The sequence below is a fragment of the Rosa rugosa genome, chromosome 3, assembly GCF_958449725.1.
Source record: "Rosa rugosa chromosome 3, drRosRugo1.1, whole genome shotgun sequence".
NCBI lineage: Eukaryota > Viridiplantae > Streptophyta > Magnoliopsida > Rosales > Rosaceae > Rosa > Rosa rugosa.
In genome coordinates, this window is record NC_084822.1 from 30,544,209 (window position 1) to 30,560,856 (window position 16,648).

Here is a 16,648-nt window from a genome sequence, read left to right on the forward strand (position 1 = left end):
GCACGCCCAGTGGGACAAGGTTAGAATTTCTTTTCTCTTGAAGACATTCAACCACTGGGCTTCAAAACAAACATTTTGGCACGCCCAGTGGGACAACATCAGAAGAGTCTTTTCTCTTGAAGCACATTCAACCACCGGGCTACAAAATTCAAAACAAACATTTTGGCACGCCCAGTGGGACTACATCAGAAGTTTTTCTCTTGAAGCACATTCAACCACCGGGATTCAAAACAAACATTTTGGCACGCCCAGTGGGACTACACTAGAGTCTTTTTGCATTTGTTCACCATCATTGAGATGCCAGGGGAAAATCTTTACCAAAAGAAATTCCTAAAGTGAATAGATGGTCAATATTACCACTGGGGATACTGCCAGTAATGATTACTTTATGCCTATTCCCATCCCAGAGGGGGCAAGCATTGAGGAACAGCTCGCGATCATCATGGCCAACATCGAGAGGCATAAAGAAAAGCGAGCCAGGGACATGGCCAGTTTGATCGCAAAAACAAAGCAGAGGTTTCGCGATTGGGACCAACAAATTGAGGCTGTTTATGGAGAAGATGGTCCACAAGATTGTTCTTCTGACAATAAAGTTGTCTCTGAACATGTACTTGACTTCTCCAATGATCAAGCCAAATATGTGGCTACTGATCAGATGCATGGGGGGCAAGATGGAGCCCATGTTCATTCTGTTGATCACCAAAAGGAATTTCTTAAAAATTCTAATAGCCAAGCGGTGATTAAATATGATCTAGGCGACCAAATTGTTGTTTTTGAGGCTCTTGATCATGAGAATTCAAACCAGCAAGTGGTCGTCTATAATGGCCAATCTGTGGCTAATCCTGAAGACACCATGTTCTATGACATGGTAGTTGGCGACAAAGCCGATCTTGGAACATCTTCATCTCCAAAAGTGCAATTGAAGATCATGTTTCGCCAACCAACAAAGATACTGGGGGGCAAGATTACTCCTCCTACGAGCCAAATTTTTCCCAAGTTTTCGATGCGAAGTATCTTTGTTGCTTTCCTACAAGCTCTCACAAGGGGGGTTTTCATGCTATAAATTTTTACGCATCTGAGCTTGGAGTGAAGCATAGATGGCCTCCCCCGTAGCCTTCTGGAGGTTAGCCAAACATAGTATTGCTAACTTCTTTCTTTGTTTTAAATTTCCTGTCAATTTTCAGTTTTTTACTAAGCGGTTGTGAATCATAACGGAATAGGTGAAGTCTCTTTTGTTAATATTGGCCTAAACTCCTTATTGGTGCCTAGTTCAGGTCCCTTAAGGTTAAGGGCGGCTTTTATTAACATTTGTTGAACAGTCTTCACACTTATGACCTTTCTCATCTTAGTAAGTATAGCCTATGTGAAATGGTGTCTAGAAAAGGGACAACGTTCATGACAGGTTCTTGAATCTAGAAGTGCGTGCAAATGGGCTTAAACCACTATGTGGGAGTAGCTCATGCCAAAATGGATTCTGCCTCTCTTGTTCGCCCTCCCCACCTGGCCATTTCAGTAAGGTTGCCCAAAGGATTTGAAAGAAAATTTGTGTCTAGACGACTATACTTGGGTCGCATGTCTAAACCTTGATTCACATTGTCTTATTGAATTCAGCTACTTATATATATTAAAACCTAAAAAAAAAAAAAAAAAAAGTTGAATTTGGTAAAGGGGTTGTGAATCATAACGGAATAGGTGAAGTCTCTTTTGTTAATATTGGCCTAAACTCCTTATTGGTACCTAGTTCAGGTCCCTTAAGGTTAAGGGCGGCTTTTATTAACACTTGTTGAACTGTCTTCACACTTATGATCTTTCTCATCTTAGTAAGTATAGCCTATGTGAAATGGTGTCTAGAAATGGGACAACGTTCATGACAGGTTCTTGAATCCAGAAGTGCGTGCAAATGGGCCTAAACCACTATGTGGGAGTAGCTCATGCCAAAATGGATTCTGCCTCTCTTGTTCGCCCTCCCCCACCTGGCCATTTCAGTAAGGTTGCTCAAAGGATTTGAAAGAAAATTTGTGTCTAGGCGACTATACTTGGGCCGCATGTCTAAACCTTGATGCACATTGTCTTATTGAATTCAACTACTTATAAAAAAAAAAATAATAAAAAAAAAAAAGGCAAATTTCGTTAACTTTGTTTTAGGTTTTATATTCATATTTCAGTTTTTGTTTATCTTTGTTCTTTAATTCGTTGGTTGTTTGTTTATTATTAGAGTCAAAATGAATTTTGGGTAAATATCTTCTTCATCGGGCGCATCCAATGGGATGTGATGTCTAAGGTCTAGTTTGGATACGAGAAGTGCTGACAAAGGGTCTCGTCCCCTGTCAATCAAGTGAGCTGAGCTCCGCCAAAATCGTTCCTCTCTTCACCTGGTCATGTTCCAAAGGAGTTATCGAAAGGAGAAGAGAAATATCCCTAAGTCCAAAACGTTTTTTCTTGTATGTTGCGTCACTTTATGTGTTGTTCTTGTTTTTGTTTTGTTTTGAGTCTTAGAATGCCCTTTCAACTGTCTGTGAAGGGTTTCAATCTCCAAAATTATGGCTAAAATAAAATAAAATAAAAAAGTCATAAATACAACTCTTAGGGGGCAATTCTAAGTGTCCCTACACTCGCGAAGCTACTAAGCCGAGTCAGCGGCTCCGGAAACTTTTTCCAGCTTTGCCCTCGCAGGAAAGGCTGAGCTCAAGGGAAATGTGAGAGCCACCACCGTGATCGCCACCTCCATCGGAAGTAGTCTTCATGTTGCCAAAGATGTCCTCACCATGCATGGGGAACAGAGGAAGGGTTTCAATCTCCATGTTCATAGATCCATAACCACCATAGTTCCCCATCTGCCCGTTAACAGCAATCATCACACCAGCAGAAGAAGCAGAAGCAGGTGCAGATGAATTGGCAACATTGTCATCACCAACAAGCCCTGATCTTTGCATGGGCACATGAACATCCGAAGTGGACTTCTTCTTCTGCTTCTCCCGAGCCCTTTGGTTCACGAACCAAAAATAGACGTTCTTGAACTCGATCTTGCCGTACCATTTCAGCTGGAGATAGATCCTCTCAACCTGCTCTACAGTTGGGGACCTAACTCCCTTATTGTAGAAAAGCTCCTTGAGGATTCTTATCTGATCTGTAGTGGGAGTCCACCTACTCCGCTTATAAAGCATGTTAGCACTACTCCCGGCTGCTTTGTTGCTTCCTCCATCCTCGGTTGGTTGCTGGGTTTGTGGTTCCATTGGTGATGGGTTGAGAGAATGCAAGAATTGAAGAGTGATGATGATGAGTAATTAAGAAAGATTGTTGTTAGAAATATTCGAGTTGATGAAATGATTTCGGGATTGGAAATTTGGGTTTATAATGTGGAGGAAGATATAGGCATGCAAATATCCACCCTTGGATGGATGGTCAAAGAGGAGTCAAATCGATGTCAGTAAATCGAGATTAGTGATTCCAAATCTCGGGAAAAAAGGGACTAGCAGCATGTGAGGAGCGGTTTTTGAGGAGTTAGCTATTATTAAAGGATTAATAGCATGTGGGGAAACCGAACGGTTTTCGAGGAGGTAACTGTTCTTTTCACGAGATTATTTTTCACGACTGTTGTTTTTCAACGAGTGATTAGTGCCTTAAATCTCGAAAAAGAAGGAATTATTGGCGCTAAGAGTTTTGAGTTGGGAGCCAGCAAGTGGATCCAAAAGATACATATTTTCTCAAAACCCTCACCGCAAGTCTCTTTTTGACGCGGAGCATATTTTAAAAAAAGTTCATATTATTTTCAATATACAACTATAGGGGCCTATATTTGGGGCCTTGCGAGACACAATTATTGGTTTCTCACGAATATTTGGATATCAGGATAAGAAAATATTATTGTATTCATAAAGTGGCTTTGCGGCCAAAAGCAGTACATTCATTACAAAGCCAAAAGTGGCTAGAATACAAAACAGGAATCTTCGGATTATCTTCTGAATCTTTTCTCAAGTGGAAGCAGCTATGGAATCCAACGTCGGGTTGAGCCGCGCCCCTTTACATGGAAGCGGCAAAGGAATACAACATAGGCTTGGCCAACGCCATTATCCATGAGAAGGGGAGACTCCAGTGAAAGAAAATGGAGCCTCCAAGCCCCCTCAATTGGAAGCAGCTATGGAATCCAACGCCGGGTTGAGCCGCGCCATTATCTCCTGGAGGGGCAGAGAGTGAAGGAACCGAATATCAGCTTGAGTCTCTGCACCCCCTCTAGCCTTGGTAACCACCATTAGTTGGACGTGAAGTATAGGAACAGCCATTCTGTGGCTTGAACCCATTCCTTCAAAGAGTCCAGCCCTTCTCATCCCTCCAAGATTCTATCAAGAAGAGAAAGGGGGAGAAGGAGGTGAGAACCAAAGCCCCTTCCATCTGGAGGGCACAACACGGGCCGGGTCCAGAAGGAAGAAAACAGAGGAGGAAAGACGAACCTCAATTTGGCTTTCCTCCCTTCCCCGATTTGCTCCGCGTGAAGGATTATGATGAAGATGATCTCACATGATCGTGGATCCCACACTCGGAGCCCCCTCGCGTTTCTAAACCAATCTGAAGCCTGGCATTGTTGTTGCAGGATTCCAGAAGGAGAAACAAGGGGTTGCTTAAGATTACGCCATAAAGCCTAAAATTTAGAGGCTAAAGGTCATTTCATGAGGGGAAGATTTGTGAAGAAGGAGAAAAAGAAGCAAGTACTGAAAGGCCATTTCTTGAATATTCCAGAAAAGTTGTTGTGAGTATTCCCTTCCCTAAATACAACTATTTATAGGGACTTCAGGCAAATCCCTACCCTTGGATGAAGCTCAATTTCAAAACCGATGTCAGTAAATCGAGAACGGCTTCCAAGAAGGTAATTGTTCTATTCACGAGATTATTTTTTCATGACCGTTGTTTTTCAACGAGTGATTAATGCCTTAAATCTCGGAAAAGAGAGGATTAATAGCATGTGAGGAGACCGAACGGTTTTCGAGGGGGCCTACAGAGATTGGCTCATAAAGCTCAAATTCAAGCCAAATTCCTCCACGCGGAAATTCGCCGCAATGACACCAGATTCGGCCTAAGAGGCCCATTCTCTGACACGGGCCAGGTTGCGGCCCATTTCTTCAGAAGCAGCCAAAGGTTCATCGAGTTGGGCTCCTTCTGCAGCAGTCGCATTCCCAACAGAGAGTTACTATGGCGAAGTTACCACCAAGGAAGAGAAGGATCCTCATTCACAATCAAAAGCAGTCTCCTTCGCATGGGGGGCACGCTAAAGTTCTGATCTTCTACAACCCGCCCAAGTTTCGCAAATTCACTGCATACCAGACATCAGATACATGGGGGGCAATAAAGTTGGCAAAGGAAGCATCAGTTCATAACAAAGGCAATCCAGATTGTGGCATTCAAGCTTTATGGCCTATTTAGAGGCCTATATGGAATCAGTCAAGTATTATCAGTCAAGCCAATACAAGTGGCTTTGGAGCAACAACATTATAAGAGTAGTGTTGATTCAAGACCTCTTCAGTCAAGACGAAGACCTTTGACTTCGAGGTCTGGGGGGCAATGTTTGGACCCAAAATGAGCATTTTTGTTTGACAAAGCGTGTCTTGGAGAAATTTAGCCAATATCAGTGGCTCACATATATATTTTCGATAAGTTCAAAAATATATTATTAAGAGGCTAAATAAGGCCTACCAAACATGGAAATGAAAAATCAACTTTAGCACATTTTCCTACTTCGGCTAGGAGAAAGCGAGCTAGACAAGAAATGAGGGATGGCGGACTAACCATCCGAACTCCAAATGAGTTGAAACTTTCCAGATTAATTCTAGACATCCCATTGATCATTTCTTATGAAGAGTGCCAAAGCTCGTTCGGAGTGGAAAACCTTCAAACAAACAGTCCAATTTTCTGCAGAAGCAAAACTGGAAAACTGGACCTGTAAGAGGTCCAGCAGCATTTCCGGCCCAACCACATGGAAATAAATTCTGAAATTTTACCACAACAATCTACATTCATGGTGGATCATTTCATATGAAGAAATCGAAGGTTGAATCTGAGTTCTTAGTGGAGATAAAAATTGAAGGATAAGGGAGCAGAAAATGACTTAAACCTAACAAATTCCATTAAGTGTTTAAGTATTCAAACCTAACATTCCATTAATGTTTAGTGCTAAAACCTAACCCATTATGAGTTGTTTAAGGCCAAATAGTGTTGCTTGGAAGCCTATATATAGAGGCTACAACAAGTATCATCTCACTCATTCATACATCAAAACATCTCTAAGATGATCTAAGTTCTCTCTAGAGCAAACCTCTCTAAGAGCAACTCCTTTCCTTCTCTTTCTCTTATAAGTGATCACACTCCTAGTCCTAGTCTTCTCAGAAGCCGACTTTCAGTGCCACCAAACCCTCTGTCAATGTGCTTCGGTCCTAGTCTCCTCGGGAGCCGACGGTAGTGCCGCGACCACAACGGTTACAGAACCAGCCAAGCAAGGGTAACGCCCTAGCAACCCAGCCAAGCTAAAGTCACGCTTTAGCAAGTTCTCTCTACTTCCCAGTGGTTCTCGCTCTGCTCGATCTACAACATCGAGTATCGATTGTGATTTTCAAGAAGCTCAACAAAAGTCCTCGCCATGAGGCATAAAGAATCACACGACGAGGTTGGTGCTCTCCTCGTCTACAATCGCTTGATAGAAGTCAGGTCAAGGGACACCCCCGACGACCGCACCCAAACGGTGCTGGCACGCCCGCGCAGAAAAGAGACTGTTGACCAGCTCAAGAAAAACTGGAGCCAAACAGGATTGACACACTGGACAAGGGAGCAGGAATGGATGAGGAGGCTGCTCCTCCTCGTCCGTAAAATATTTAATTTTTGCTAGGTCGCAAAGATCATGGTCTCTGAGGGTTTTTTATCCTTGCTTCGGAGTTCTTTTGGTCTTTGTTAGAAATAATGGTGCGTGAACTTTCTAAAAGGTGGGTGTACTAGGGGTATATTGGGTTCTTGTTCTTGTTTTAGAATAGGAGTCTCAAGATACTCTGAGAAACAATTCTTTCTGTCGACCCCATAGGGGTGTTTCGTTTTTGTACTGCTTGCTGAATCAATATAATGGGCTGACCTCTTTCAATCAAAAAAAGTCTATCCATTATATTTGCAACAAAAAAAAAAATGAGCTAGCAATTAAAAAAACTAAACAAATATTTAAATAATTAATCATGAGGTACATAAAATAAACATTAAGAAAAAATGATTAATCTTTTTTTTTTTTTTGCAGAGTTAAAACAGAAGAAAAAAAAAGTAAAAAAAAAAAACCACAAAATAGTTCATGTTATTTTCTTGTTGATTAGAAATTAATTTTTAAAACTCAATACCTTGTGTTTAATTTTTTTTATTAAAAAAAATTTATGTTGTCTGATTAAGGAATGAATATGAAATTAAGATTTATAGGATAATTAATTCATTAAATTAAATAAGTTTTTTGTTTTAAAGATAATAGTTTGTTTGCAAATTATATGAGTGAGGTTATTTAAGGAAATTCAGTGAGGTTTAGTAAGTAAATTTAGTAATTGAAAATTTGATAGGAGGTTCCAATAGAAAAATTCTTATCATTTTTTTTATGGGTTTTATATAAAAAAAAATGTCAAAAAAAGACTCAGTATTATGGAACATGACCAAATAAATGAAAGGAAAATTTTCGTTGAAAAACTTAGGAAATATGAGAAATGAAAAAAAAAGTTACAGAAACAAAAGAGTCAAGAGTTTTTTTTTTTTTTTTTCATATTAATAGAGAGCATTTAATAAGGTCAAACATAAATAAGGGTAAAATATGGAATGAAATTAGTTGTTTTTTCAAGGTAGTAAATACATAGATTGTAATCTTAAATGAATCCAAATGGCATAAGTGGGGAAGGTAGAATGGGAAAGGTTGGAGGGGAAGATTGCTAGCATTCCTCTTACCTAAAATAGTTAAGTAAAGATAACTAGTTTCTCGTTTCAAAAAAAAAAAAAAAAAGATAACTAATTTCTATACATGGCCCCATCATTTAATATAAAAGTAAATTCATAACAATCTGATTTGAAGTTTTCTTAATCTAAATTTATTGAATATTTTGGTGTAGTTATTACTAATTAAGATCCAGGTAAACTCCTTTTAATTAGATTTAATCAATATATATATATATATATATATATATATATATATATATATATATATATATATATATTATATTATATATTTGAGAACCAAAGTCTTCTCTAGAACCATCCATATTGCAAAACAAACAAAAAACTATGATCTTGATTAACTGAAAAATCTTTGTAATTGTCTACTTGTTCAGCTCCTCCAAAAATCACTTTCTGGTTCAGTCACTGAAAGTACACCAAAAGTATAGGCAACTTACTCACAAAATTCTTCATGGTTGAATTGATAGAGATAAAAAAAAAAAATTATTGAAGATACAATTTAATTATTCAATGGTGTTTTGGTAAAATTAAGGAGGTGTATTTAGCTTTTTAAGCATTCAAAAAAGTAAATCGGAGGTTCAATAAGTAGGAGAGGTCTAAATATCAAATTTGGAAATCAAACTAGAATCTCCCTATTTGAAAAAGATAGTGTAAAAAAACAGAAAAAGAAAAATTAAAATGGAAATAAAACATAAAGAATAGAAACGACGTCGCAGGAGTAAAAGGATATATAGAACTTCCACCGACTCTAAGACGCAAATGTGTACATGCTTTGTTTGAGCGGGTGAATCCCTGAAGCCCCAAAATCATCGAACCCGGCACTCCTTCCTTTCTCATCCCCAAATTCACACCTTCAATCTTCCCTCTCTCTATTGTAAGTACTCTTCTGTTTTCTTGATTTGGTTGATTACTGGAATTTGGGGAATATTATTTTAGGGTTCAAATTCTCAATTGGGTCACTGTTGTTAGGGTTTAGGGTTAGAGAAGCTGAGAAGAAAGAGTGAAAGCAATATCTATTTCTAGGCTCTAGCTAAGCAGATTACTTCACAAGATTGGAAGAATTGCAAATATCATTATCACTGCTTAATTGTTTAGGTGTTACTGTTCATTCTTGAATGTGCTGTTTAATGGTTGTGTGGAATGGATTATGATTGGCATGAAAGCAATAACAGAAGCTGTTAGGATTTGGCCTAATGGGATACTGAAATGAATTATGATAAGCAGTTTTGACTCCTGTGTACCCTTGTTGTGTCGTCTTTTTCATCTAATAATATTGTTGGCTTCCAATGCTAATGAATTATGATGAGGAGTTTGATGCTTTGGAAAACATGATGCGTGTTTTTTTTTGTTTTTTTTGCTTTTTTGAAATAATATGATGCGTGTTCATCTTTGGGCACATTTTAAATTTTCACCCCGGGCAGGACAGGCTCTCTCTCTGTGGGTCTTTATTGGGGTTGGGGAGTTATGGGTGTGTGTTCAGTTCCCATAAATAGGTTTAGTGTTAAGGTGATGTTAGTAGTATCATTTTGCATTCTAACCTAATTAATTTTGGTCCCATCAGGTGGTGGTCATCATGGACTCAAACTTGGACTCTCCATTCACAGACAAGGGGACTGCATTTTCCAAGCCTTCAAAAGATAAAGTTAATAGGAATTATCGGCCTCGTTCTCCAGTTAGTGGGTCATCTTCATCTGATGGTTAGTTTATATTTATTTTTATTTATTTTTTTGGCTTTCAGATGTAGTAGTGGTCTGGACGAGTGATCTCTTATAGTGTCTCAGTAAGTTTGATGATTTCACTTGCTTCATGTCTCTTGAAATTATAGTCTGATGCATGAAATTACTAGAATACAAGCTGTATCAATTGATTGCCTTCCCTTTATGTGCTTTGTCGAAGGGAAACAAAAGTATGGTTCAGGTTGGATGCATGTTAGTAAGAATATATACCAAAATTCATGCTCATTCTGGTAATCTAGAGTAGCTCAGAACTGCATGATTGAATTTAGGTTTCTTTTCTTCCTTTTGTTTGTTTTCAGGGTTTTTGAGTTGTATTTGCAAGTTTAGTCTTGCAATTATTTTTTCCCCTTTTACTAATACTTGGAGCAGCTTAGAGTGGAACTTAACTTCTTGTATATTTTGGTGCTCATGAAGCTTTTGTGATTATTTCTCAGGGAGTCCTGAGCATAATAACAGCTGTAGGCCAAAACTTGCAATGGGAGATCCTGGAAAAGTCTCTGAACATCAACCGAGAAGGATAGATGATTGGAGAGAATTAAATAGGGATTCAGAGAGGAGCTATTGTGGAAGCAGTGATTCCTACAGGCATTCTGATAGGCAGTCCAGAAATTTGAAGGGCTACTATGGGCAGGCTGACTACATCAAAAACGACAAGCATGCAGATGATGAAAAAAGAACTAATCAGAAGTTATCTTCTCGTTCGGATAGGGAATCAAGGGGCAGTGCTCATTTTGATAATGTTAGGTCAAGAGACTATTCACGACATTTCGACAAAAATTCTCGTGATAAATATGATGGTTCTGAACATAGGAGCAAGGACAAAGAGAGAGGATCTAAATTTCTTGAGTACCAGAAATATAAAGATGACTCATTGTTAGAAAGAGTTGGATCTGGTAGAAGTCATGGACATGTTGAAGATATGGAAAGGGAGAGAGATAGGCATAAAGTTGACAGAGATTCTCAGGATGAGAAAAGAGATCATCGTAGGAGTTCGGGATATTTTAGAAGTGAACGAAATCTCTCCTATGAAGAATCGAGGGGGCATCACAGTGGCTCAATTTCCAGGAGAGATGATAGTAAACATCGCGAGAGTGAAGGTTATAAGAGTGATTTGAAGGAAATGGATGATGAAAAGCTTGCGAGAGATCAAAGGAAGAAATATGATGATATCGAAACTAGGAGGAGCAAGGACCGAGTCATTAAAGAACCAACAGAGCGTTCTGAGAATGAAGATAAATTTAGGAGTGAAGATCAAGAATCTGCTGCGAAACGACCAAAGTTTTTTAACCTGGAGAAGGGCATTGCTGGTCGGAAGGATGGTAATGGTTTGTTTATGTTTTCAAATATAATTTTGAGTTCTTCAAAAATACTTATTCATGTCTGTTGTCAAATAACTTTACACTTTGAATAGTTTCCAAGTTCACAACTACATCTGATGGAAGAGAGTCGTCAAGTTCCAAGCAAGTTCAAGATGGTAAAATGGAGAATGACATAAATGCTGCAAAAGTTGCTGCAATGAAAGCTGCTGAATTGGGTAAGTGATGCATTTATTTAAATGTAGTCTCAATCTCACTGGACAGTATTCGTGATATTATTCGGTTGCTATAAATTATTCTAAGATACACACACATGCTCGCACACAACATAGTAGCTTTATCAAGTGTAGTTAAAATGGGGTTGCTAAGACAAGTAGTTTGTAGATCTCTTTGCTACAAGGGATTGAAACCTTAAAATGAAGTCTTTAATCCTGGTGTGGGAGTTTTTCAATCTTTATATTTAGTGGTCGATGGTTACTAACTCCGTTTATCTTCGTTTAGTGGCCATATAGGACCTAAGTTGGGGTCGTGCATCTCATATGTTAGATGATATGAAGGGTTGACAAGCATCTCATTTATTTCTACTTAGTTTGACTGATCAAACAGCTGTGACAAGTCCTTATGCATATGTTTATTATATTTTATAATAAACCGAAATGCAAGCATTTAGTCTCTTGATAAAGCCAAAATATGTATTTATATCTCGTTAAATATCTTTTTATCAATAGGGTACTGCTTCTCAAAGTGTGTGTGTGTGTGTCTAATGTATCATTAGGGTATCATGTTAAGTTGTTTGGCCCTACTCTGAAGTCCTCTTGCGAAAGAAGGAAACGAGAGATGATATATGAAAGTTACTTTAATGGAGGAAACTCTTTAGTACAAGATAGGAAACTGTTTGTTGCTAAACAAACTCCGTGCTCATATGGAAATTTATATTTTACACTCACATTCTTTCAAATGTGCTGCAAAAATGGAATAAACGCTCTATAGTGGAATGTGTCCCTACAGAGTTGACGAAGCCTGCTAGAATAGTGTTACCTGGCATAGCATATGGAATGGGTATGCATTACGCTTGTTTCTAGTGTACCCATTACATTTCAATTTATATAATTAATAATCATACTCAAAACTAATATTTATATTGTACTTACTAGTGTTTTAGTAATTAATTAATATTTTGGTCAATTTATTTTACGTAGTAAATGGGTCGGAAGTTCAGATCTTCACTTTCTTGCAAACACTCCATACTCTGAACAAAAGAGCGTACCCTGTCTCTGTAGAAACACTCAAAGTTTCTTGGTAAAACCATTCATCTCCCTTTTATTGGCTTTCAGATTCACAGTCAGAGGTCGAAGAACAATTTCTTTTTTCTCCCATTGATGTAACAGAGGCGTACAATTTCCCCTTGCACATTTGAAATTTTGCTCTTCTCCATGATTCCTACCTGGTCTTCGATATCTGTTCGAAGCACTTAAAAGATATTTAAAAATTTAGCTAACTTGATTGCTCACGACCTGCATTTCTGGGCTTGTGATTAATAATGGGGTACGTCATGTGGGGGAGCTAATTAGGTAACACTAAGCTAGATTCCTACCCATCTTTCTAATTGTCATAATCATATGTAGGTGTAACATGCAACCTTTATTGAATAACCAGGCATAGATTCAGCAACTTTAACCTCCCTTGCTTATTAATACTAACACAATCAGGAACTGGGTATAGACTCCGGCTACAGAGTAGATCCAGTGACTTTAACCTCCCTTGCTTACTCAGTCTAAAAGCTCTTTTGCATATTTACAGTTAATAGGAACCTTGCTGGTGCGGGTCCTGTGGGTTGCATGACTGCTGACCAAAAGAAAAAGCTGCTGTGGGGCAACAAAAAGAACACAACTGCAGAAGAGGTACCTCATGGTTTATCATTATTGTTTGTTCTTTAACCTAACAAAAGCTGCAATTCTAGCGATCAGGGATTTTGTTGTCACTAACAATTATTACATGAACAGATTACTATGATCTTTTAAGGAGGCCAATAGCCAAAATAAACTATTGACCAAACTGTCAAATTACCCTGCCACTAGAAACATTTGGAAAATATGCCAATATCCCATTAATCATCAAATTTATAGGTTTACCTCCTTATTTATAGTAAGAAAAAGACATATTGGGCACGCTGTAAGTTTTCAAGGGCAAACATATCAGTTCAAGTTATAAAAGTCATTTCTTTATTTTGTATTCATGTTTTTATTGAATATTCTTCTTTTCTTTTGGCCGCACGGCAGTATTTTAACTATATTCAATTGGGATGGACTTCTTTGCCTTCACGTGGTAAACACATGTTTTTCTTTAAACAGAAAAAAGATGTAGCCATAGAATAGACTTGGCCAACTTTTTCAAACATGAGGTGGTAGATTTTCAAATTTTTTCAAAAGTGGTTGAATTGACAATTTGAACGTAACTGTAAGCAATTTGGCTTTTATGCCTATCTGTGAATAGCTTTTCTTATTGCACAAGATATAATATGTTTCTCAACATAAGTTTTGTATTGCTTGTTGGTTCTCATCAGTAGAAAAAGCAATGAGAACAATTGGGGGGAAAAACAAAAAAAATGTGCTCTGTTGAGAAAATGTGCTATATGCCTGAAGTTTCTTATGTTCTATAGATGATAGATTTTTTTCTTTGGTGATCAATAGATTTGGTTTATCGTGCTTGTTTTGAGGTCTAGCTTCTTCTTATTAAGATCATTGATGCCCTTTATGTTGACAGGCTGGTCACCGTTGGGACACGGCTTTGTTCCCTGACCAGGAAAGACAAGAAAAATTCAAAAAACTCATGGTAAATTTCTGTTTCTCTTAATTGTATGTATTTGTCAGCACAATTACATTTAAGAAAACCCTTCTTTTTCGTTCCTAAATGACTGGCTTACATCCTAGAATTCCTTCACCTACTAACACAATTTTAGAGTCTGAGGTTGCCTTGGTGCCTATGGCCAATTGTAGGGTGTGAAGGGCGAATTGAAGGTGGAGCACAACCCTGACAACCAAGAGGGCACCAATCTTCTCAGAGCCGAGAAGCAGAAGGAACTCCAGCAGGATTTGGAGAAGCAGTATACAGCTGGACTGCGAAGAAGAGATGGCCGCACTGTTGGTTTAGGTCTTTAAGCATTCTAAGATTCTATTGTACTGTGAAAACATTGGGATATTCTGTATTACTCTTGTGCCAGAGCTATGCTCATCACCTTTGTATTGGTCTCACTTGGAATATGCTTGCTATGGACCCGAGATTCATTTTTCGTGTTGTTTTCCAACCATCTGAATTCTTGTCTCCATTTTGTGTCTGATCTGTTTTACTCATTGTCTTCCAGCAATCTCGCAGCCTACTCAACATTATTTTATTTCACTTTTACGAACCTACAATTCGCTTGATCATAGTCAAAATGGCAATATGGACTCGGAGCTCCATGTTTTAGCAGTATCAATTCACACTGCAACTCTGCATCTGTGGCAGTGTTCTCTTTTATCTTGTCCTTTTTCTAGCAATCTATTTGGGTGGGCATTATGGACCAGAAACGCGGTACTGCAATCAAACGGTGACAAACCGCATTGACCCCCTTGAATACGGTGCGGATTCAGGTTTTGAGCCTTGACTCGCCCGATTTAAACCACACTGACCCGCATTTTATCTATACTATTATTAAGAGAAGAGAGCTTGCTCTCCAAAACTGAAACTCTCTAATATTAAAAAACTTTAGAAACTGAAATAACTAATAGGGATAATAATGTTAATTAAAAAAAAAAAAAATTAAATTTCTTAAAATAAAATAAAACAATTGTAATTACAAAAAAAAAAAGAGTATGTGCTTTGCTCTTGATAATGTACCAGCACCTATTGCATTCGGCCAATTTCATCCTACAGGAACCCAGTAAGCGTCCATCTGCAGATCATCACATGCACTTGCACTTACCGTCCGTCTTTATTCTTCAGGTACATAATACATTAGCACCTTCAACGCACATCATAATCAGAATTGGACATTGTATTTATCGATACATTTTCTGAAACTTTTCCAACCGTACCAGTTCTGACCCCTCTTCTCTCCCTACAGAATGCTGGCTTTGTAGGTGTAGGTAGTAACATGCTTTCACTTGTTTTATTTATTTGAACCCTCCCTTTTCATTTTTCTTTATTCCCTGCTTTGAATAATTATTACGTCTTAATCTTAACAACAGTTATGAAAGGTTGATCTCTCCTTTTGCTATGAGTTTCTTTTACGAGTAGTTTCTTAGCCGAAAGTTATGTGTATAGAAAAGGCTGTTGTGCTAGTACTCTAGTAGGCAGTTGTTGTAGAATGTATTAGGTGTTTGGACAAATAGAAAAGGCTTGAAGCTTGGAAATTTTTACAAGTTATGTAGCAGAATGTACTGTAGCAATTGTACAAATTGGGTTTGGCCTTTTGGGCATCATTTTCTGGACTTAATCTGGTTCAACCCGAAACCGAACTACACCGCACTGAAAAAAGGTACAATTGAATTATTCGATCTAGCCAATTTGAAATGCGGTTGCGGTTTGAAATATGGTCCAACCGAAAAAAATGATTTAGGTTGCGGTTTGAGCTTCAAACCGCACCACACGCACCGTGCCCACCCCTACGAATCTATTAACGTCTTTTGTTTCTTTCTTTCCTTACTCTTCTTTTTTTTTGGCTCATCTTCCTCCGTGGGATTGAAGTTGAAAGGATGTCTATTTATCTTTTAAATTTGTCTGTTTTACTTGGCAATGAAAGGGAAAAGAAACCGCTCATATGAGTATGATTAGGTGAAGGACGTGAAGAGGAATTGGCGGATAACTGTAAGTGTGCAACTGCTATTCTTACTAAAAAAGTAGAGTTTTGGAAGCTATTGATTTTTCTTCATTCTTTGGCAGTGTCATGTTTTTGGTTAACTGCCAATCTGGAGGTATGACAGATTTTGTTTTCTAAATTTTCAAATCTGGGTATGGAAATGCTTAATTGAGGTAAGTTCGGGTCCATGGACGATAGTATTTAAGATCATATTTGATACTCGAGTACAAAATTGAAAACGCCCCCTGTAAAATTTAATTATTCCAACAACAAATGAAAAGTGGTCCAAGTGTTGCTGTTCAAGGGCCATAGAACAATCAATGACTCAAGGAGCGACATTGAAAGCATCATTAGATGAAAGAAAACAAACAATGCCATGCCATGTCTTCTTCTGATGAATGGAATTTTCACATAAAACATCACGTCGTCTGTATCTTTCATTTCATTGTGAAGGGCACGTAATCACGTATCCTATTCCAATGTGTTTTTCTTTGTTTTAAGCTCCCTCTCATTTTTGGCGTGTTGAGCAATTAAGATTATGGTCGAGTTTGGTGGGAGTTTGGACAAATAATCGGTTGGGGGGCACATATTTACTTCTTCATCTTGTGACACATTTGGGATTACAACACTAGAAATTGACACCCACCAACCACATTGCCCCTACATCACAATATATAGAGGACAACCCACTTTCGGTTCATACATCATCCATTGTAGTTGCCCAGTTTTATGGGTAACTTTTAATAAAAGTATTATGGGTAAGCTAATCAAACTTGGGTTATCCACCTAATTTATGATGTATTACC

General features: G+C 38.2%; 1 protein-coding gene across 2 annotated transcripts; it reads left to right on the plus strand.

Moving 5' to 3' along the window:
- Positions 1–8,709: 8,709 nt before the first annotated feature.
- Positions 8,710–14,318, plus strand: LOC133738653 (uncharacterized). 2 transcript variants are annotated; one of them, XM_062166231.1, is made up of 7 exons: positions 8,710–8,827; positions 9,515–9,650; positions 10,124–11,008; positions 11,101–11,223; positions 12,806–12,906; positions 13,769–13,837; positions 13,965–14,318. In XM_062166231.1, the coding sequence occupies exons 2-7, from the start codon at positions 9,527–9,529 to the stop codon at positions 14,037–14,039; spliced, it is 1,377 nt and encodes a 458-aa protein (XP_062022215.1). In that variant the 5' UTR covers positions 8,710–8,827; positions 9,515–9,526; the 3' UTR covers positions 14,040–14,318. The 2 variants fall into 2 exon arrangements, with proteins under 2 accessions (XP_062022215.1, XP_062022214.1); XM_062166230.1 differs by having other exon boundaries at positions 14,002–14,318.
- Positions 14,319–16,648: the final 2,330 nt, after the last annotated feature.